This window comes from Geotrypetes seraphini, chromosome 18, assembly GCF_902459505.1.
Source record: "Geotrypetes seraphini chromosome 18, aGeoSer1.1, whole genome shotgun sequence".
Classification (NCBI taxonomy): Eukaryota; Metazoa; Chordata; class Amphibia; order Gymnophiona; family Dermophiidae; genus Geotrypetes; species Geotrypetes seraphini.
The window spans coordinates 26,728,812-26,751,732 of record NC_047101.1 but is presented as its reverse complement, the minus strand read 5'-3'; the positions used below and the strand labels follow the sequence as shown (position 1 = coordinate 26,751,732).

Here is a 22,921-nt window from a genome sequence, read left to right as displayed (position 1 = left end):
ATACTCATGAAATCACCAGACAACAAAAGTAGGAAAAATGATTTTATTTTCAATTTAGTGATCAAAATGTGTCAGTTTTGAGAATTTATATCTGCTGTCTATATTTTGCATTATGCCTCCCTTTTACTAAACCGCAATAGCGTTTTTTAGCGCAGGGAGCCTATGAGCGTCGAGAGCAGTGTGGGGCATTCAGTGCAGCTCCCTGCGCTAAAAACCGCTATGTGGTTTAGTAAAAAAGGAGGGGGTATATTTGTCTATTTTTGGTTATTGAGGTGACATTGCATAGAGTCATCTGCCTTGACCTCTTTGAAAAAAAACCCGGAATATGAATGATAATTAACATTTTCTCTGCCTTTCAGTGTGCTTTGTGGGGTTTTTAAAAATTATTTTATTGTTGGTAGATCATTTTGACTTAGTCATTTTAAAAGTAGCTTGCAAGCCCAAAAAGTGTGGGCACCCCTGTTCTAGATAAATGAGTAGTGTTGCGTTCCATCTGCAGAAGGAATTTTCTCAGTGCTCTTCTACAGTGTTTTTCTTCTTCACGCATGCTTGTAGGAGTGTGTTCATTCTACTCTCCACATTTTGTGATTTTATTCGGTGTTAGTTCCTTTTTTCGGGATTCTTGTGCTCAGAGCGTTTTTTCAGCTTTGCCTGAGATCACACAAACTTCAGTCTTTACCTGTTAGCCAGCCTGCTTAGTTTTCTTTGGAGCTCAGGGCCGTCCCTGAAGTTGTCTCACCTACTGTTAAGCAGGGGTCAAGCATAGGCTGTTAGGCACCCTTAGGAGGCTTGGTGGTGTCTCACAGGATGCCGGCTGCATCCTTTCACCTCCGCCCATCCTGGTGTACGTCTGTCGGTCTGCAGGGGGGTGCAGTCAGGCATAGAGTCTGACTGGCAGACTTAAGATCAGCTTTGCAGAAGCATTCCCAGCATGAAGCAATTATTCTCTGATCCTGCTACTGTAGGAGAGCTGAGGCAGGCTGCAACAAAGATCCACAAACAGGTCACAATAAGTATAGGCTATCACAGCGTGTGAGGTGAATCAGGGGAGGTCTGAAATGTGGGGCTTTCAAGGTTTCTGCATTTCCCCCATGTTCCTCACCTGAAAAATCAAAAAATTTACATTTTTTAAAACGTTTTTAAGTATGAAAAATATTGCGATTTTGTTGAAAATTTCATAGCAGCAGCCATCTTGAATTTTTAGCGATCTTTTTTCAAAAGCTCCCTTCTTCTCCAAAATTGCAATTTTTGCCTCAAATGTTGAATACTGAATCTGGGGGCTGTTACAGGAATGTGTCTAGCAGATAGCAATATCTGACTTCGAAGACCTTAAACAGTGCCTCTTCTCTGTTTGGGCTAAGCTGAAGCAGAGCATCTTTGACAAGTCCACAGATCAGTGGTGGCCAAGGCTGAAGGCTTGCCTTCGTGCAAAGGGAGAGCGCACTTTGAGCATCTGCTTAGTTGAAACATTACTTTTTGACTTTACATTTTTCTGCGAGATATGCCATAACATTTTTTTATGTGGTTTTATTCAGTTCACAATTAATTTTCACAAGATAGTGTTGTGGTGCAGTGGGAAATATTTACAACATTTTACATCAACTTCATTCAGGACACAATGTACTAAATTTCATAAGAATCGACTGACAAAAAACATTTTGGTGTGTTGGGTTTTTTTTTTGGTTCCCAGTGTATATAACACTGAATGGTCATTAAACAAAATGTAATAGTTTTGAGATTATCCCTCCTGCTTTTTCCTCCCGGGGGGGAGGGGGGGGCAGCAGGGCAGGCAGGAGATATCGTGGCCTGGAGGGGTGTCAGGCAGATCTCTCTTGCCTGCTCCTGTACTCTCCTGCTCTCTAACGCTGTTCTCCGCAGTGCAGGCCCACTTTAAAACTACAGGCTTGCACTGCAGGGAACGGCAGCAGAGAGCAGGAGAGTCCGGGAGCAAGCAAGAGAGATCTGTACTGGGCTGAGCCCTGACAGCAGTGACTGGAGGCTGCTTCTCTTGTCACTACTGTGAGGGTGTGTGCATGAGCAAGGATCGCTCTGGCCATGGGTAGGGGGACGTGTTAACGATCGTCCCCATTTGCATGCAGGCCTTTACTGAATTGGTAGGCTGGCATGCAAATGGAAACAGATTGCACACGGTTTGAAAGTTTAGTGAATCTTGCCCATGGTTTTACAAAAGATAAATCGTGCCAGACAAATCTGATTGAATTCTTTGATTGGGTGACGGAGAATTGGATCAAGGGCATATGCTAGACATAGTTTACTTAGATTTCAGCAAAACCTTTGACACGGTTCTTCTTAGAAGGCTCTTGAACTTCGTGAGGAACTGGACAACGTTCTGGGGCAAGAGCAAGCTCTACAGGAGAGATGGACTGCATCTGAGCATGGCGGGAAAAAGACTTCTAGCAAACGTCGGGAGAGGAATAGAATAGGCTTTAAACTAAGAAGAAGGGGAAAGCCGACAGTTGACCAAGCGTCGACGATTCGGAAGAAGGTATCCTTTGAAGATACCGAGGGGAAAAAAGGCTGGGAAGAAAGAATGGACAAATTACATGAGTCGACTAACCCAGAAGAGGAGGTTAGAAGGATTGTAACAAAAGAGAAGAAACTAAAGACCAAAGCACAAGGAAAGGAAATGAAGACAAGAAAATACCAGGATTTAAATTGCATATATACTAATGCAAGGAGCCTAAGAAACAAAATGGGAGAATTAGAAGCTATGGCCAATGCAGAGGACATAGACATCATTGGAGTCTCTAAAACGTGGTGGAATAAAGAAAACAAATGGGATTCAGCACTGCCGGGTTACAAGCTCTATCGACAGGACAGGTCAGGACAGAAAGGAGGTGGAATAGCCCTATATATAAAAGAAAGCATATAATCAACAAAAATGGACACAGCAGAGACGACCAACAAGCTGGAATCGCTATGGGTTAAAATACCGGGAAGGAAAGGGCCTGAAATAAAGATGGGAATGTACTATCGTCCACCCGGGCAAACCAGAGATATCGATGAAGAAATGGAAGCCGAGATGAAGCGAGAATGCAAAAGCGGTAACACGGTTATTATGGGAGACTTCAACTACCCCGTAATAGACTGGAGTCTTGAAGCTCAAAATGCGCTAGGGAGACAGAATTCCTGGAGGCTATACAAGATTGTTTCATGGAGCAGCTTGTTAGAAAACCAACGAGAGGAAATGCCACTCTGGATCTAATCCTAAATGGGTTAAGGGGAACCTGCAAAGGAAGTAGAGGTAGTGGGACCGTTGGGAAACAGTGATCATAACATGATCAAGTTCAAGGTTGAGGTAGGAATACCGAAAGGAAAGAGAACCATAGCGACAGGAGAGGAAACTACGAAGCAATGAGGGAAAGGGTAAGGAAGAAACTTAGGAACACTTCCAAAAAATGGCAAACGGTAGAATATGCCTGGTCTTTTCTCAAGAACACGGTGAGCGAGGCGCAAAATCTGTATATCCCCAGATTCAGAAAGGGGTGCAAAAAGAGTTGAACAAAAGACCCAGCGTGGATAACTAAAATAGTGAAGGAAGCAATAGGCAATAAGAAAAATTCATTCAGGAAATGGAAAAAGGACAAAACTGAGGGGAACTGGAAAGAGCACAGGAAGTATCAAAAAGAATGTCACCGAGTCAGTGTTCTCCCCAGAAATTTTTTCCAGTTGGGTGGCATGAAAAAGTAGCTGGGTGGGGTGCAATGGGGAAATTTGGTGGTGGGGAAAATTAACCCCCTGTTTTACTAAGGTGTGCTAACGTTTTTAGCACGTGCAAACTCCTGCGCTACACGGGATTACTAACGCCAGCTCAATGCTGGTATTATCGTCTAGCGTGTGTAGTAATTCTGTGCGCGCTAAGCACACGCTAAAACCATTTTCGCAATTTAGTAAAAGGAGCCCTAAATGTGTACTATTTTTATTAGTTAATTATTATTTTCCAATGCTCAATATGACTTCCTTTTCTAAGGTTTGACACTTGTGCCAGAATATTTTTACTTAATTTAAGAAGCATCCAATGCTAGAAGGGAATAATTAGATATTTGCCCTCTTTCAAATGGTATAGAGATTTAAAAAAGGGAAAGGCGTTAATGAAGTCATTAGGTTCAATTTAATTTAAACAACTAAAAAAAAGATAAATATAGCTCATCCAGTCATACAAGAATGGCTCTACAGCAGGAGTGCCCACACTTTTTGGGCTTGCGAGCTACTTTTAAAATAACCAAGTCAAAATGATCTACCAACAATAAAATTTTAAAAAACACAAAGCACACTGTATGCAGAGAAAATGTTAATTATCATTTATATTCCGCGAGTTTTCAAAGAGGTCAATGCAGATGACTTTATGCAATGTCACCTCAGGAACAACTGTACAAAAATAAACAAATATACCCCCTTCCTTTTTACTAAACCACAATAGCGGTTTTTAGCACAGGGAGATGTGCTGAATGCCCTGCACTGCTATCGATGCTCATAGGCTCCCTGCGCTAAAAACTGCTATTGCGGTTTAGTAAAAATGGGCCATAGTGCAAAATATAGACAGCAGATATAAATTCTCAAAATGGACACATTTTAATCACTAAATTGAAAATAAAATCATTTTTCCTACCTTTTTGTCTGGTGATTTCATTAGTCTCTGGTTGCACTTCCTTCTTCTGACTGTAAATCCAATATTTCTTTCTTTCTGCCACTTCCCTTTTCTTTCTGAGTCTATTTCTTTCTCTCTCCCCCCTGACTGCCTGTTTCTCTCTCCCCCTGCCCTCTCTTTATTTCTGCCTTTCTTTCTCTCTCACTCTCTCTCCCAGCCTGTCTTTCTCTCTCCCCCTGTCGCCCCCAAACCATCACGCCGATTTTTCCATTTCCCCCATTCTTTCCCTACCCCCTAAGCCACCACGCCGATTTCTCCCTGCTGCTTCCCTGAGCTACACCAGGCACGTACAAGCGCCAGATTCACAAGACTTTACCTCTGATGTCAATTCTAACGTCGGAGAGGAAGTTCCAGGCCAGCACTACCTCACCGACGTCAGAATTGACGTCGGAGGTGAAGTCTTGTAGTCTGGCGCTTGTACGCGCCTGGCCTGGCTCGGGGAGGCAGGAAGAAAAAGATTGCAAAGGCAACGCAATTGACTCACATTGCCTTTGTGATCTACTGGTTAATCGCGATCAACCATTTGGGCACCCCTGCTGTTATGGTATCCTGTCCTGACCTGAGGAAAGGGGTTTAGTCCCAAAAAAACTGCCTTATTTCAATTTCCTATTTATAAACTTTAATTAATACAGTTACAATACTACAATACTACACTACAATACACAATACTACACAATACAATACTACAATAGAAACGTAAAGCAACAAAAAAATTTTTTTCTACCTTTTGCCGTTTCTGCTTTAATTATCTTCTCTTCGTTTTCTTCTTTCTATGCAGCATTTGTCCTCGCTCCCTTCCATGCAACAGCTGTCTTCTCTTTGCCCCTTCCACCCAGCCTCTGCCCTCTCTCTCTACCCCTTCCATCTACTGTCCACCCTCTCTCTGCCCCTTGCATTCTCTGTTCACCCTCTCTGCCCTTTCCATCCAGTGTCCGCCCTTTCTCTGTTCTATATGGCATCTTCCCTCTTTCTATGTCCCTTAAATAAACTGAATATCCTGTGCCCTTTTTCTCCTTTGTACATGATTCATTTCAGCTTCACCCCTCCCCTATGCTCTGGCATCTCTCTCTTCTCCTTTCCTTCCTTCCTTCCCACTCCACCCCATGGTCTGGCATTTCTATCTCCTTCCCTTCTCTCCCCCATGCCCTAGCATCTCCCTCCTCCCCCTCCCCCATATGCGCTGACATCTATCCCACCCCCCATGGTCTGTAGCTCCTTTCCTTTCCCTCCCTCCCATGGTCTTGGCATCTCTTGCCTCTCCTCTCCCTTCCCTAGTCTTCCTTCTCCCCTCTCTCTCCCCAATTGGGTGCTGCTCCATGGAAGTGAGCCTTGAAGATGTACGCAGGCAAATAGAGAAACTAAAAACTGACAAATCCCCGAGTCCGGACGGAATCCATCCAAGGGTTCTGAAGGAATTAAAGGAGGAGATGGCGGAACTACTGCAGCAAATTTGCAATCTATCCCTGAAAACAGGCATGATCCCGGAGGAGTGGAAGATAGCCAACGTTACGCCCATCTTTAAAAAGGGATCAAGAGGTGACCCGGGAAACTACAGACCGGTGAGTCTGACCTCGGTTCAGGGGGAAAATGGCGGAAGCACTGATAACAGAAAACATCGATGAACATTTTAAAAGAAACGAACTTCTGATAACCAACCAACATGGTTTCTGCAAGGGGAGATCGTGCCTAACGAACTTATTGCACTTCTTTGAAGGAATTAACAAATGGATGGACAAAGGAGACCCCAAAGACATCATATATCTAGATTTCCAAAAAGCCTTTGACAAGATGCCCCATGAACGCCTACTCCGAAAACTGAAGAACCATGGGGTGGAAGGAGACGTACATAGATGGATCAGAAACTGGTTGGCGGGTAGGAAACAGAGGGTAGGAGTGAATGGCCACTACTCGGACTGGAGGAGGGTCACGAATGGGGTCCTGCTGGGCTCTGTGCTCAGGCCGCTGCTATTTAATATATTCATAAATGATCTAGAAACAGGGCGAAATGTGACATAATAAAATTTGCGGATGACACCAAACTATTTAGTGGAGCTCGGACTAAAGAGGACTGCGAAGATTTGCAAAGGGACTTGAACAAACTAGGGGAATGGGTGACGAGATGGCAGATGAAGTTCAACGTTGAGAAATGTAAAGTATTACATGTGGGAAACAGAAACCCGAGGTACAACTATACGATGGGAGGGATGTTATTGAATGAGAGTACCCAAGAAAGGGACTTGGGGGTAATGGTGGACATGACAATGAAGCCAATGGCACAGTGCGCAGCAGCCACAAAGAATGCAAACAATGCTAGGCATAAGAAGAGTATTACAACCAGAACAAAAGAAGTTATCCTGCTATTGTATTGGGCGATGGTGCGTCCACATCTGGAGTACTGGGTCCAATATTGGTCGCCATACCTTAAGAAGGATATGGCGATACTCGAGACGGTTCAGAGGAGAGCGGCACGTCTGATAAAAGGTATGGAAAACCTTTCATACGCTGAGAGATTGGGAAAACTGGGACTTTTTTCCCTGGAGAAGAGGAGACTTAGAGGGGATATGATAGAGACTTACAAGATCATGAAGGGCATAGAGTGAGTAGAGAGTGACAGATTCTTCAAACTTTCGAAAAATAAAAGAACAAGAGGGCATTCGGAAAAGTTGAAAGGGGACAGTTTCAAAACGAATGCTAGGAAGTTCTTCTTTACCCAACGTGTTGTGGACACCTGGAATGCGCTTCCAGAGGGCGTAATAGGGCAAAGTACAGTACTGGGTTCAAGAAAAGATTGGACAATTTCCTGCTGGAAAAGGGGATAGAGGGGTATAGATAGAGGATTACTGCACAGGTCCTGGACCTGTTGGGCCGCCGCGTGAGCGGACTGCTGGGCACGATGGACCTCAGGTCTGACCCAGCAGAGGCATTGCTTATGTTCTTAAACTTTACAGGCTGAAGTTGGGACCCAAAGTGGTGAACTGGATTAGAAACTGGTTGATGGACAGATGCCAGAGGGTGATGGTTAATGGAATTCTCTTGGAGGAGGGAATGGTGAGTAGTGGAATCCCTCAGCGATCAGTGCTGGGACCGATCCTGTTCAATATGTTTGTGAGCGACATGGACCAAAGGGTTAGAAGGAAAAGTTTGTCTTTTCGCGGATGATACCAAGATTTGTAACAGAGTAGACACCGAAGAGGGAGTGGAAAACATGAAAAAGGATCTGCAAAAGTTAGAAGAATGGTCTAATATCTGGCAACTAAAATTCAATGCAAAGAAGAGCATTTGGGGATTAGAAATCGGAAGGAGACGTATGTGCTGAGAGGTGAGAGGCTGATATGCACGGATGGGGAGAGGGACCTTGGGATGATAGTGTCTGAAGATCTAAAGGTGAAGAAACAGTGTGACAAGGCAGTAGCTGTTGCCAGAAGGATTGCTAGGCTGTATAGAGAGAGGTGTGACCATTAGAAGAAAGAAGGTGTTGATGCCTCTGTACAGGTCGATGGTGATGCCCCGCTTGGTGTATTGTGTTCAATTTTGGAGACCGTATCTTGCGAAGGACATAAAAAGACTTGAAGTGGTCCAGAGGAGGGCAACAAAAATGGTAGGAGGTTTGTGCCAGAGGACATATGAGAAGAGACTGGAAGCCCTAAATATGTAGACCCTAGAAGAAAGGAGGGACAGGGGAGACATGATGCAGACATTCAAATACTTGAAAGGTATTAATGTAGAACAAAATCTATTCCAGAGAAAGGAAAATGGTAAAACTAGAGGGCATAATTTGAGGTTGAGGGGTGGTAGATTCAAGAGTAATATTAGGAAAGTCTTCTTTATGGAGAGGGTGTTTGATGTGTGGAATGTGCTCCCGAGGGAGGTGGTGGAGAAGAAAACGGTGAGGGGATATATGATTGAAGTCTACAAAATCCTGAGTGGTGTAGAATGGGTACTGTATCAATATCTACAAAGACTAGGGAGCACTCTATCAAGTTACAAAGTAATACTTTTAAAACCAACAGGTGTCTTCCCAAAGGATCTGGCTCTGTTGGAAATAGGACCTGGCTCACAACAGCTGTAACGTTCATGAGAATATAGATTGCCAAGCATAATCTGAATCTGAAAAATTAAGAATGATTGTAGAGTTCTGTTTTGGCATTAACATGGTAAACTGGTTGAATATAGCAGTTAGACGCAAGGTCCCAAGCATTGTCTCTTCCAGCTGCAGCTAGGAATTATTAAAAAAGGGATGGTTAACAAGACTAAGAATGTTATAATGCCCCTGTATTGCTCCATGGTGCGACCTCATCTGGAATGTTGCGTTCAATTCTGGTCTCCTTATCTCAAGAAAGATATAGTGGTGATAGAAAAGGTTCAAAGAAGAGCGACCAAGATGGTAAAGGGGATGGAACTCCTCTCGTATGAGGAAAGACCAAAAAGATTAGGGCTCTTCAGCTTGAAAAAGAGAAGGTTAAGGGGAGATATGATTGACGTCTACAAAATCCTGAGTGGAATAGAATGAGTACAAGTGGATCGATTTTTCATTCTGTCAAAAATTACAAAGACTAGGGGACACTCGATGAAGTTACAGGGAAATACTTTTAAAACCAATTGGAGGAAATTTTTTTTCACTCAGAGAATAGTTAAACTCTGGAACGTGTTGCCAGAGGATATGGTAAGAGCGGATAGTGTTGCTGGTTTGGATAAGTTCCTGGAGGAAAAATCCATAGTCTGTTATTGAGGAAGACATGGGGGGAATCCACTGCTTGCCCTGTTATTGTTAGCATAGAATATTGCTATACCTTGGGTTTTGGTCAGGTACTAGTGACCTAGATTGGCCACTGTGAGAACGGGCTACTGGGCTTGATGGACCATTGGTCTGACCCAGTAAGGCTATTCTTATGTTCTTATTCTACTATGAATACTCAAAACAATGACATGTTTATTGTACTCGTCTGTAAAATCTGTTTGATATAAGAAATTTCTTGAAAGGATGTTTGCTTTTCAAGCAGAGAAAATTAATTCTTGGTTGAGTTCCCTTATTCTCCAAGCCGAATCTTACTATGCTTTTAGAAAGGTGCTGAAGACTAAATTATCTGAAAAATTATGATATCTGATATATTTCCTTTTTTTTAACTGTTTATATACTTCACTGAATGTACAGTCTTCTTCATGTAAAGTGCTCAGAATTTATGGCAGGGCAGTATATAAGAATAAAGTGTATTATTATTATTATTTATTATGTGGAGCAGTTAATGTAGCTGGTTTTAAAAAAAAAAAGGTTTGGACAAATTCCTGGAGGAAAAGTCCATATTCTGCTGTTGAGACAGACATGGGATGGAAGCATGGAATGCTGCTACTATTTGGGTTTTTGTCAGGTACTTGTAACTTGGTTTGGCCTCCGCAAAGATGGGATACCGGGTTAGATGGACCAGTGGTTCTTACAGTCATGTGAAAAAATTAGGACACCCCATGAAATATTTAGTTCTTTCTTAAGAAATGTTCACATATCGATGTCAAATCTTTTTTTTTATCTCTGGAAAAGAAAGTGATATAATTGCAGGTAATGAAAAAATTTTTTATTTATTTATTTAAAAAATTTCTATACCATTTAAACCTAAACGGTTTACATAATTTTACATACACAAAAGCTATAAAAAATAAAATCAGACAGACATGAACAAATAATAGTCTTCCACTTCAGGTCATTGAGGCCAGCATCGTGCCTAATTTTAAGGCCAAATGGGATAGACATGTGGGATCTATTCATAGAGATAGGTAGGGAGGGTCATTGGGGTGGGCAGACTAAATGGGCCGTGGCCCTTATCTGCCATCTATTTCTATGTTTCTATGATCAAATAATCCTCAGGAAACCAACTAGAAAATAAAAGCCAATAGGCATATACAAGGAGTCATAGAAAAATTCTTCAATCAGCAACAATCATAAGGAATCATTAAAGGCCTCTAATATAATAAAACCCTAAGCGCGCATGCGCACTCTTACCTGCGTGGTTCCGTTTTCCGTGAGCTGTAGGTCCCCAGCAGGGAACAGTGCGCATGCACACTTCGACTCCCTCCTCCCTCACTGCAAATTTGCCGCCGCCGTCGTCGCCCCCTCCAGTTTAATATTGTATTCAAATCTTTTGTCGGTTTCCTGAAGCAGTACCGAAACATGGCACGTCGGAACCAGTAAACAGTTTAAGCTTAGTTCCAGTATTTTACATTACCTTCAAGTTATTTAAAAGAGATATTGTCTTGCAGGGGTGTCCAACCTTTTGGCTTCACTGGGCCACATTAGCCAAAAAAAATGTTTCTAGGGCTGCACAAACTTTCAAACGCTGCAACAAGACACAGGAGGGAGACAGCAAGATGGTAAACACCCGGGGGCAGCAGAGGAAAACACTACATCACCCTCGACTGGGGCTGCACAGAATATTTCACGGGGCCGCATGCGGCCCTCGGGCCACAGGTTGGACACCCCTGAGTCTAGAGCTTGAGTAGCCAGTGATAAAATAATGAACTATATTGAGTACTGGAGCATACTACATTGAACACTGCGATGATTGGGTGGTGAGGCGGAGCAATCAGCCTTCATGTCTCTGAGCAGAGTTCTATTAGACATGTAAATGAATTGATATGGTGTTGAATTTAGTTTTGACTCCAACGAAGTGACTTTTCTTAAGATTGGTTGTTGCACTTTTAGTCAATCAAGAATAAATTAGTTGAGTTTATCACCCCTACAGAGTTTTTTTGACTGAGTCTGCATATAAAAATTGATGGCAGATCATTACTGCTTTGTACTGAATTCTGAAAACAACTTGTAATCAATGTAATTGGTGAAGATAAGATGAAATGTGATCGTCCTTCGATATTCCCTTTATCAATCTTGCTGCTGCATTTTGGGCAACCTGCAATACCTTGCAACTTGTCTTAGTTATTCCAAGGTACAAGGCATTGCAGTAATCAAGCCTCAACAAAACCATCACCTGAACAACTGTATGGAAATCAAAGGGTGACAACATGGGTTTTATTCGATGCAAAAAGTGTATTTGAGCAAAATGTGCTTGTAGTGTCTTAGCCACTTGTAAATTCATTGTAAGGCCATAATCTAACCTTACACCTAGGACACTCATTCACTGGAAGTACATCATGAATTACTTTCAGTTCCTTAGGCCACTTATAATCCGGCTTTCCTACAAGCATTACCTCTGTTTTATCCACATTTAATCTCAGACCCTGCTTTACCATTCACTCAAAAATTTTACTCATATAATTACTCAATAACTTTTCCAAATCTGTACCCCATCCACTCATTGGAAAGAAAAAAATGATTTCTGCGTATATTCGATATTCAACTTCCAAGATTGAAATAATTGACCTATAGCAGCCATGTAAATGTTAAATAAAAGCGCAGAAAGCGCCGAACCCCATTGTACACCGGTCTTTACTAAATATTCACCTGAAATTTTGCATCCATTCCTCAATTGAAAAGAGCGTCCGGTAAGGTATGTATTAAACCATTTTAAAACATCATTCATTCCAAGGTTTGACAATCTCAACAACAATCTGTGAAGATTTACTGAATCGAATGCTCCCGATATATCCAGTGACACAAGGAAGAATGTCATATGCTGATCCATCCCTAATTGCAAAGTATCCATTAGAGAAATCAATAATAATTCCTTGATTTACTCATGAAACAAGATATCCATAAAAATATGTATTCTAACTGAGGAATAAATTAGGACATCCTACTCTCTAATAGCTAGTGTTATCCCCTTTGGCTGAAATAACTGCAGTGAGACGCGTCTTGTAACCATCTACCAGTCTCTGACATCAGTCTGAGGAAAGTTAGGCCCACTCCTCAATACATAATTGTTTCAGCTGTGAAATGTTTGAAGGGTTTCTTGCATGCACAGCCCATTTCAAATCACCCCACAATCAATGGGATTAAGATCAGGACTTTGACTTGGTCACTCCAGGACTATCCAGGTCTTAGTTTTCAGCCAGTCCTTGGTGGATTGACTGGTATGTTTTGGGTCATTGTTGTGTTGCAGGGTCCAGTTCCGCTTCCGCTTCACCTTAAATTTTCTTACAGATGGTCTCACATGTTCCTCAAGCACCTACTGATACACGGTAGAATTCATGGTGGATTCTATCAGTGCTGTGGAGTCGGAAGAAATTTCGGGTACCTGGAGTTGGAGTCGGAGTTGCCAAACAATGCACCGACTCCGATTCCGACTAAATTTAGATTGGAATTAAAAAAAAGCAAGTTTAAATGTCCCAATTCACAAAAAGTTATAATTAATGACTTCTCTACTGTAAGAATAAAGACCAATGCATGCAGTGCCTCATGTAACCGCAAAACGAACACGTGCTTCACTATATGGCACAGAACGCACAATTCGGAGCACCAATACTTATAAATGTATTCTCCCTTGTTGTTGTTTACAACTTATTTCCAATTTTCAACAAGGTTTTCAATACCTCGTTGGTAGAAATCACCTGGTGTAGACTCGAAAAATTCATCCAACCAAGCTCTCCCACCATATGCACAACATCTTTTTACGCGGATGAAGATCTTGTTTCACGCGCGGGGTCGTTTGTTTACCGGGGCTAAGCCATTCCTTACGCTGCTTCATATTGATGTACAGGCACCATTTTTTGTCGCCAGTAACGATTCGGTAAATAAATCGTTCCTTGTGTCCATGAGTTGAACGGTGATGAGCAAGCAAACCAGCGGAGATTGTGGCTCCTTGATTTTTGTTGTCGTCACTTAAAGCATGTGGAACTCATGCTCCACACTTCTGAACCTTTCCCATCGAGTGAAGATTCTTCTCTATAGCAGTGTGAGAGCATTCCATTTTCTCTGCCAGTTCCCTTGTCGTTTGACGCAGATTTTCGTGCAAAAGTTGGTTTAATCGCTCTTCATCGAACTCAACTAGACGGCCAGAACGAGGTGCGTCTTTGAGGTCAAAATTTCCATTTTTGAACTTGGCATACCAATCACGAGCGATTCTTTCAGCTATAGCACCCACTATATACACAGCACAAATGTTGCGAGCAGCTTCTGCGGCCTTAGAACCTTGATTAAAAGCAAAAAGAAGGTGGTGTCGAAAATGCTCATTTCTCTCAACTTGACATTCCATTTTAACGATCTGAAAATTAACAGAAATTTATTTAAAAAAAACAAAACATAGATTCCGGTAGAACAAAATATTCTCTTTGGAATGACTTAAAACATTGTGCCAAAAACATTTAATGACATGCGGAATGTTACAATGTTTTTTTATATTTTAGGGAAAAAAAGCATCCTAAACAATGGCAAAAAGACTGCGAACAACAAACACGACAAAGTCTACTGTTTATGAGCACTTTGCATTATCAAGTGATGGAAAACATTATGTGTGCCAATGTATTAGAAAAGATTATGATGGTGAAAAACAATGTGATGCAAAAATTAGCAGTTTCGGTGGGCCTGATAAAAATGCACCTACAAGAGCATCAAATTTAAAAAGACACTTACAGCGTTTTCATCCCAAAGTGTTAGAAGCCTTGAATGAGAAAGATAGCAATGAAAACATTGCATCTACTTCTGTGACAAAAAACGTTCAGACATCTACTGGAGAACAATCGCAAATAAGAAAATTCTTTATATCTGACAAAGTTACCATAAGGATGACACCAGAAAAATTCAAACAACACATTATTGAAATGGTAGTAAAGAATAGTGTACCACTATCCTTCTTTTCACAGACAGCCTTTTTAAGCCTAAATGGAGAAATGGCAGAAAAACTTTGTGTTTCTCTGGAAAGAGAAAGTATAAGGAAACTTATAATTGAGGAGGCAAAATATAAAAAGGAAGAACTACAGAAAGTTCTGAAAGGACGTTTTGTCTTCCTTAAAATGGATGCATGCACACGTCACAGAGTCAATTATTTCGCTATTAATGTTAGATTTGTGGTTGAAAATAACAAAACAATAACACGGACCCTCGGATTAAAGGACACTCAGGCACATCACATCACACCAGTGATTGCCTTCAGAAGTTAGTGGAGGGTGTTCTAGAAGATTTTGAAATTAAAAAGGAACAGATTTTATGTGTTGTGACAGATAACGCTTCTAATATGTTGAGCACAATTGAGAAGATGAACGCAAATGAAGAAGGTAACAAACAGATATTAGAGTTAGAGGAAGACAGCTCTGCAAGTATTGGAGAAAGTTTAGAAACTGAAGAGAATGCTGACATTTTTTTAGACAACTTTATTGAAGAAGCATTGAAGATTTCTACTATTCATCATATGCGATGTGCTGTTCATACATTGCAACTTGCCATAAGAGATGGATTAAAAGATCGCCATGCAGCTACACTAATTGGCAAATTACGGCAAGTAACTGTTGCAGCCAGGGCCCCGAAAACAGATGCAATTTTGTAAAGACGTGCAGGAAAAGGAGCCATCTTGGATCAAACAACTCACTGGGGAAGCACTTATTTAATGGTAAAGCGTTTGCTTGAACTTAAAGACTTCATAGAAGAAATGGACAATGAAAATTTTGCATTAACTGAAAGCCAGTGGACACAAACAAAAGAGCTGGAGAACCTTCTTTCTCACCCCTTCAATGTCACCAAGAGGTTGCAATGTGACTATCTAACCCCGGGCAAATTCCTCTTGGAATGGAAGAGCCTGTTATATTGCCTGAACAAAAATGGTGGGTTAATAGCTGAGGGCATTGCATCTTCAATGATGAAAAGAGAGAGTCTTTTACTGGAAAATGAGCTCTTGTTAGCGGCTATTTATGTCGACCCAATGAGCCGACTTTTGTTGAACAGTGAACAAACTGCTATTGGGAAAAAGGCCCTCTATGATGTAGCAGTTCGCATGAAGGGATTACGACCTGAAATACCTCTACAGGATTAAGTTCTTTTAAGCAATAGTGGTGACTCAGGATCATCGTCTTCAAACGAAGAATTAGACTTTGATTCCTTCTTAGACAAAATGGAAGTTTCTAAAGGAAAGTGACGTCGCATAAGCGTTACAGAACCAGTAAATGTCCAAATAAAAAAAAATTCCAACAGGAATTTTATGAAGCACTAAAAGAAGTTGAAAAGTATGATCGCTCATCAAAACTTACTATTGAAGAAATCATCCTTGTTTATCCAGAGATAGTTAGTGATGTGGCCAGAATAGTTACTGCAATGCCACCCACCCAAGTCAGTGTTGAAAGATTATTTTCAGCCCTAAAAATAATAGTCTGACTTAAGAGCCTCTATGAAAGAGGATCTGGCAGAGGCAATTCTCTTCCTTAGAACTCTACATTGAATTGAATTGATTTGCATTTGCTAAGCCTATAACTACATTTCAAGATTAATATAAACCATTTCTAGGTTTTACAGAGTTTGATTTTGCTTCATATAGATAAGCTTTGTTTTTGTTCCCAACCAAATAATGTGGTTTTTATCTTTGAACTGGTAAAGTTCCTGTTCCTGATGTTTATGTCTACAGCCATTTGATTAATTAATAAAAAAATTAATAAAACTTTGTTTTCATTGTGTTTGTCTTATGCTTAAACTGTTCAATACAGTAGACTGTTGGCTTCCCAGCCAGTAGTTTCTGTGGTAATGACATGTATGTTGCCTTTCTTTCCTTCAAGGAATGTATAAAATACATTTGCATATTAATACAGAGGAGTCGGAGTCGGAGTCAGAAGTACAAAAAGCTGAGGAGTCGGAGTCGGAACATTTATCTACCGACTCCACAGCCCTGGATTCTATGATAATAATAATAATAATTTTATTTCTTATATACCGCTGTACCGTGAAGTTCTAAGCGGTTTACAGTAGAAACAGAAGAAATGCAATAAGTAAGATTAATTAAGATGAAGAGAGAGTACTTAGAGTTCCCTGACTGTCCCAAAGGCTCACATTCTTGCTAAAGTACTTGAGAAAAATAAATTAGTTAGGTTATAAACAGAGTAGAAGAAGGTAGGAAAACAGTTCATAGGAAAATTAATTTTGAATACATTATACATATATATTATATATGATGGTGAGCTGGCCAGGTCCTGCTGCAGCAAAGCATCCCCAAACCCTGACACTTCCACCTCCAAGCTTCATAGTTGGAATGAGGTTCTTTTCCTGGAATGCCAATATTTGGTGTATGCCAAACATGTCCTCTTTTCTGGTGTCCAAATAATTCAATTTTAGAGATGGAGCCAAGTGGAGCTGGCGATCCACCTCTGACCCCTCCTCGATCTACAGGTAGATCATGATATACCTGTTGGACATGCCTGCTTTACAGGATGTTTTCTTGACTGTAATAGCCTATTTCACTTCCTATTTTAACCATGCCGGCTGGTTAAAATACCACAAATCAACAAAACAATACAAAAATCATTCGCAGTCATGAGAAATCTAAGACAAGTTCAAAAATTCTTTGACAGAAAACAATTCCAGCTAGTGGTCCAATTCCCAGTCCTTGGTCTACTAGACTACTGCAACATCCTCTATCTCCCTTACCCTGCAACCATGATAAAACAACTACAAACAGTACAATATACAGCTCTTAAGACTTATCTACTCACTGAGGAAATACGACCACATCACAGCGGCATACCTCGACTCACACTGGCTCCCAATACAAGCAAGAATACTTTTCAAATTCTACTGCCTACTATTCAAAGCCATAAACAGAGACAGCCCAGCCTACTGGAACAACTGACTAATTCAAACCACCACAACCAAACATAGGAGAACCCATGCACCATTCACGCACCCTCCAATCAAAAACATCAAATGAAAAAAAATGTACGATGCCCTCCTAGCAACCCAAGCAGCAAAACTAGACCACCAATTCTCCAACTTACTGATCTCGACCGCAGACTACAAAACCTTCAGAAAAGAAATAAAAACCCTGCTATTCAAAAACTCTATAAAGACAAATTTAACACAGCAAGATTCATCTCAAGCTCCATTTGCAATCCACTTTACCCTTAAGCACCTCCGAAAATGTCCAGACAACTCCTAATGTACTCCTAAATGTCCTGACAACTCATATGTAATCCGCCTTGAACCGCAAGGTAATGGCGGAATAGAAATCACTAATGTAATGTAAGTAGTCTGCAAATATTTGTTCAAATTAGGTTTACATCCAACGGCTCTTCATACTTTAATATATGCTTTCGTTATTAGTATACTAGACTATTGCAACACTTTGTTCCCTAGTTGTTGGGTAAAAGACATTAGACACCTACAGTTAATCCAAAACACTGCTATCAAATTATTGACCAATAGCAAGATATATGATCAAATAACTCCTTTATTGAAAAGAGCACTTTGGCTCCCTGTCACTCATAGAACCACCTTTAAGATTCTGAGTCTTGTCCACAAAATCCACCATACTGGCTTTCCTTTGTACCGTTCTCGCCTACTTATTCCCTACATGTCATCACGTACACTCAGATCTTCATCTCAAAATCAATCAGTAGTGCCATTTCCATGACAGATAGTACTTGATTCTACATTCTCCAACATCTTATGCCCAGTTTAAGATTCAGCTTAAAACCTACCTATTTCATGATACTTTTGGTATAGTTTAACTTAAATATCTGATACTCCATTTTTCCCCTCATATCATGCAGCTATATTGCTCCTGCAGTTAAATGTATATTGCCTTTACTTTTTGATTTACTAGGCTTGAATAGATGTAATTTTAGTTCAGCAAAAATCTGCTATGGTCTGGGCTGATACCGAAGAAGGAGGTGGTAGAATAGGTTTAGGAGTGCTATGTGTGTGTAAATTACTTTGTAAAGCTGTGAAGAAGAGGATGCCTTGTGAATTAGCAGCGAGGCTAGAGCAATTGTAAGTGTGTGCTAAAGTCTTGTATCAAAGAAGACGATTAGGTGAACGTGCACATCACTAGTTTATTTCCTCCTTACAAATTTGTCTTTTCAGAAGTTGTATTCAGCCAGTGGCAGTCAATAAACAATGGCCATCTCCAACTGAATTGTGCCTAGATATTCAGTGTTTGATCAGAGCTGGATATTGGGCAGTCTGTGGCCTATAGGAAGGCAGTACCCAGAGAACTGCTTGATTAACTTTTACTGATCTAGGTTAACCAGCTAGTTATCTGAGTATTGCCATTGAATATTGGCACTGTGTGGGCAACTCCTGAACTGCCCAAGTACTAATATAGTGTCATGGTGGCCTCCTCAGATTTTCAGTGACACTATCTTATTACAGTATGTATGCTGAAGATGCAGGGATCACCTGGTCAATAGGAGATAAACCTATGAAAATGGATGTAGCTTGCTAGGTGGCTTGTTTAAAATTACACTCATAATTGTTAGAAATAATATACAAAGGGACTTCTTTACTAACAGTTAGTGCACACTGTATGCAATAATTTGTTTCCCGCTGAGTGGATAAGCAGGATAGAATTTTAAAAAATAAATAAATACAGTGCTGCAGGGCCCATAGAAATAAAATAGCCCAGGACAGATCCAGATAATAAAGGCTGCCATTAGTAAATGACAGCCAAGAGAATAATGATTACATCAAATTATCCTACTGAATTCTTAGGAAACCAGCCATGCTTCTGTGGAAATAAAACTCCAAAACAACACTGCCTGGCAATGAAAGAGGCATTCTTGATTGTATTTGTGTATTGATATATTGTAAGCTACTTTGGGTCTTTTTCAGAGTGGCCTGTAAGTGTGAAGTGTAACTCCCAAATATTGGAGATCATTAATATACTTAGAGTGAAACAATTAGTAAACAAGATTAATGTCAAATAGTCATGAATCATGGTTTAAATAAGCATTAACATTTTTATACTATGTTTTGTTATAGGCTACAAGAATTGGAAAAGGCAAGACAGGAAGCTGAAGAAAAAAATCAAAAGATGAAGTGTGAATTCGGTGGGAAGATTAAGAGTTCAGAGCAACAACTTGAAGAATTAGGCAGGCAATGGTAGGAGACTATACTTCTTGCTAGTACAAATTAACAAGAGTATTTAGAAATGTTAGTAGAAATAGTCATGCTTGAAGAAATTTCTTTAAAATATATCAGGGGTAAATGACTCAAATACCGTAGATATTTGTGGAGTGACTAAAGAGATATCAATAAGACCTGGAAAAGTCACTGCAGTGTCATCACACAAAATTCAAACATTACTCATTCACAATTCTTTTCTTAGAACTCTGCTCAGAGACATGAAGGCTGATTACTCCGCCTCACCACCCAATCATAGCAGTGTTCAGAAATTGAATTGACTGAAGATGTAAATTTTCAATAGATTAAGTGCTAGCAAAAAGCTATGCTGACACTGTCATTAATTTAGTATTTGAAAAAATATAACTTAGCTTTGAAAATAGTGACTGGTTCCGACGTGCCACGTTTCGTTGCTGTGTCAGGGAACCGACAAAAACAGCTAGATTTAAAGCTGGAGGTGAAGTCACATAAAAAAATTCCTTAGATCCTGCTATTCAAGAATTACAACAATTCACAAATTAGCATTTCCTTCTCTGAAAAGTATTCAATGCACTGGGAAGCTTAGTAAATCTTTTACTTTTAAATTGGTGAGAATTTGGAATGGTCTTCCAGATTCTCCAAGACTGGTAGATCAATTATTTTAATTTCAAAAAAGTTTAACAACCTGGTTGTTTTCACAATAGTTAATTTGATTTTAGCTGTCGTATAGTAATTTTAAGCAATTCAACATACTTTTTTCTAACTTTTTCCATCCATCTAATCTAACCAATTTCTGTTTTTATCCCACAGTTTTTACTTGTTAGGTTTCATTTTTTAACAAACTGTAAACCGAGTCAAGCTCTTTAGGGAGTAGATTCGGTATATAAAAAGAAGATTTGATTTGATTCATAGAATATAATGGGCGCTTTAGCGTGCCTTAGTAAAATACCCCTTTATCTTCCTGACATTTAGACAGAATATGTTACACAACATACATAATAAAAACCATTTAAGAGCATACATTATTTTATTGTAGTTCTACCTCTTCTCCTCTTGTCTCTGTATGTCTGTCTTCAGAATTTGTCCTTGTTAGTATAATTATCCCAGGACAAGCAGGCAGCATATTCTTAACGCATGGGTGACGTCACCGACGGAGCCCCGGTACGGACCTTTTTAACTAGAAAGTTCTAGTTGGCCGCACCGCGCATGCGCGAGTGCCTTCCCGCCCGACGGAGGAGTGCGTGGTCCCCAGTTTCTTCGTTTCCGCGGAGCGAAGAAGACGCATGTGTTTTCAACGGCCGTTGAAAAACTAATTTTTGCCTTCCCGCTTGCGTATTTTCTCACTTTTTTCCTATTTTTCTTATTGGATTCCCTTTATTTTTGTTTAAAAAAAAAAAAAAAAAACTCGTTGAGTTTTCCTTATTTTTTCAGGCCAGCCCCGGCGGGGCCTGTTGCCACCATACAGGCCTCCGGATTCGATTTTGCAGAGGCCGTGTTTCCCTTCATGCCCCCTCAACCGGGTTTTAAGAAGTGCCAGCAGTGTGCATGCCCGATCTCCCTCACCGACCCACACAATTGGTGCCTCCAGTGCTTGGGTCCAGAGCATCGGGCTGACACCTGCACCCGCTGTGCTACACTTAAAAAGCGTACTTTGAAAAATCAGCAGACCCAGCAAAATATTTTGTTTGGTACCGGATCTGCCATGGAACCGGCTGCGACGTCGATGGCACCACAAAAGTCGGCACCGACGACATCGACACCACCGGACCCTTCCTCGGGGTCGTTGGGCCCAGGTAAGCCGGCTAAGAAGCCTCCCACTTCCCTTGAGCGCCCTCCTGCCACGGTTGCGACACCGGCCCTCCCGGCACCGCACCGGCCCCGCAAACGCTCCGCTCCGATCTCGGTGAGTGCCTCATCATCGGCCTCCTCATTGCCGGAGCGTAGAGCAGCACCTATGGTACCGAAGAAGAAAAAAGCGGTACCGGTGCCTCCCCTGGACGACCGCATCGCGGCCATACTCCAAGCACAGTTACAGGAGCAGCTGCAACAACAGCTCCAACAACTGTTGCCGGCGTTGCTGGCACCGCACCTTCCGGTACGAGACCGGTACGAGCCTCACACTGTCCCATCGGTGTCGACCCCCTCGGTACCGATTAATACTTCCATGCCGGTGCTCTTGGCAGAAACACCTACAGTACATACCTGTGATGTTGCCGACCCTGTCCGGTCCCAGGAACGACATCGGTCTTCCTCACCCGGTACCGCCTCGATGCGCTCAGGCAAATCTCTTTCAAAGACCCGCCATGTCGAGCCCTCCACACCGATGTCCAAACGTACGCACCCCGACGTTAGGGACCCACACTTGTGGGAAGACTCCCCTCACGGTACCGAGGAGGACGCTTCATCAACCGATGAAGAACCCTCCATGACCGACACCGTCTCAAAACCAGAGCAATCCTCTTTCTCCAAATTCCTTAGGGAGATGTCAGCAGCTCTTTCCATTCCCTTAGAGTCCGACTCTAAAAAGTCTCAGGCTTTCCTCGATGCCCTCGACTTTGAGCAACCTCCCAAAGAATTTCTGAAGTTGCCCGTCCACGACATCTTACGGGAAACTTTCTATAAAAACTGGGAAGCTCCCCTCACGGTTCCTGGAGCCCCTCGTAAATTGGATAGCTTGTACCGGGTTATTCCAATCCCAGGGTTTGACAAACCTCAATTGCCCCACGAGTCCCTCCTGGTGGAATCTACTTTGAAAAAATCTCAGGGTTCCAGTGTATATGCCTCCACCCCTCCTGGCAGAGAGGGAAAAACCATGGATAAATTTGGTAAGCGCCTTTTCCAAAATGCCATGTTAGCCAATAGAGCCAACAACTACACCTTCCACTTCTCCTTCTACATGAAGCATCTGGTGCAACAGCTCTCCTCCTTACAGAAATATCTTCCTGAACGTAAGGTCCCTCTTTTCCAGCAACATATTTCCAGCCTTCTCCAACTCAGGAAATTCATGGTTCGCTCCTTCTACGACTCATTTGAGCTGACCTCTCGCGCATCTGCCATGGCGGTGGCCATGCGCCGTTTGGCATGGCTGAGAGTCTCTGACCTAGACATTAACCACCAGGACCGCCTGGCTAACGCACCTTGTCTGGGTGATGAACTCTTCGGAGAGTCCCTGGACTCAACAACCCAGAAACTCTCAGCACATGAGACCAGGTGGGACACTCTGATTAAGCCTAAAAAGAAGACTCCACCTGCTCGCACCTATAGACAGCAATCTTCCTACCAGCGCAGGTTTTCGG

At 41.5% G+C, this 22,921-nt stretch overlaps 1 protein-coding gene across 19 annotated transcripts in view; it reads left to right on the top strand.

Annotated features, from left to right (window-relative positions):
- RUFY1 (RUN and FYVE domain containing 1) overlaps window positions 1-22,921 on the top strand; it is a 278,993-nt gene that overhangs the window by 135,896 nt on the left and 120,176 nt on the right. For all 19 annotated transcript variants that reach the window (XR_004537446.1, XR_004537447.1, XR_004537444.1 and 16 more), the window contains one exon: window positions 19,506-19,625. Coding sequence is in view for 14 of the 19 variants with exons in the window: in XM_033926870.1 (XP_033782761.1) it covers window positions 19,506-19,625 (120 nt within the window). In the remaining 5 variants the exon portion in view is untranslated. The remainder of the gene's footprint in view (window positions 1-19,505; window positions 19,626-22,921) is intronic.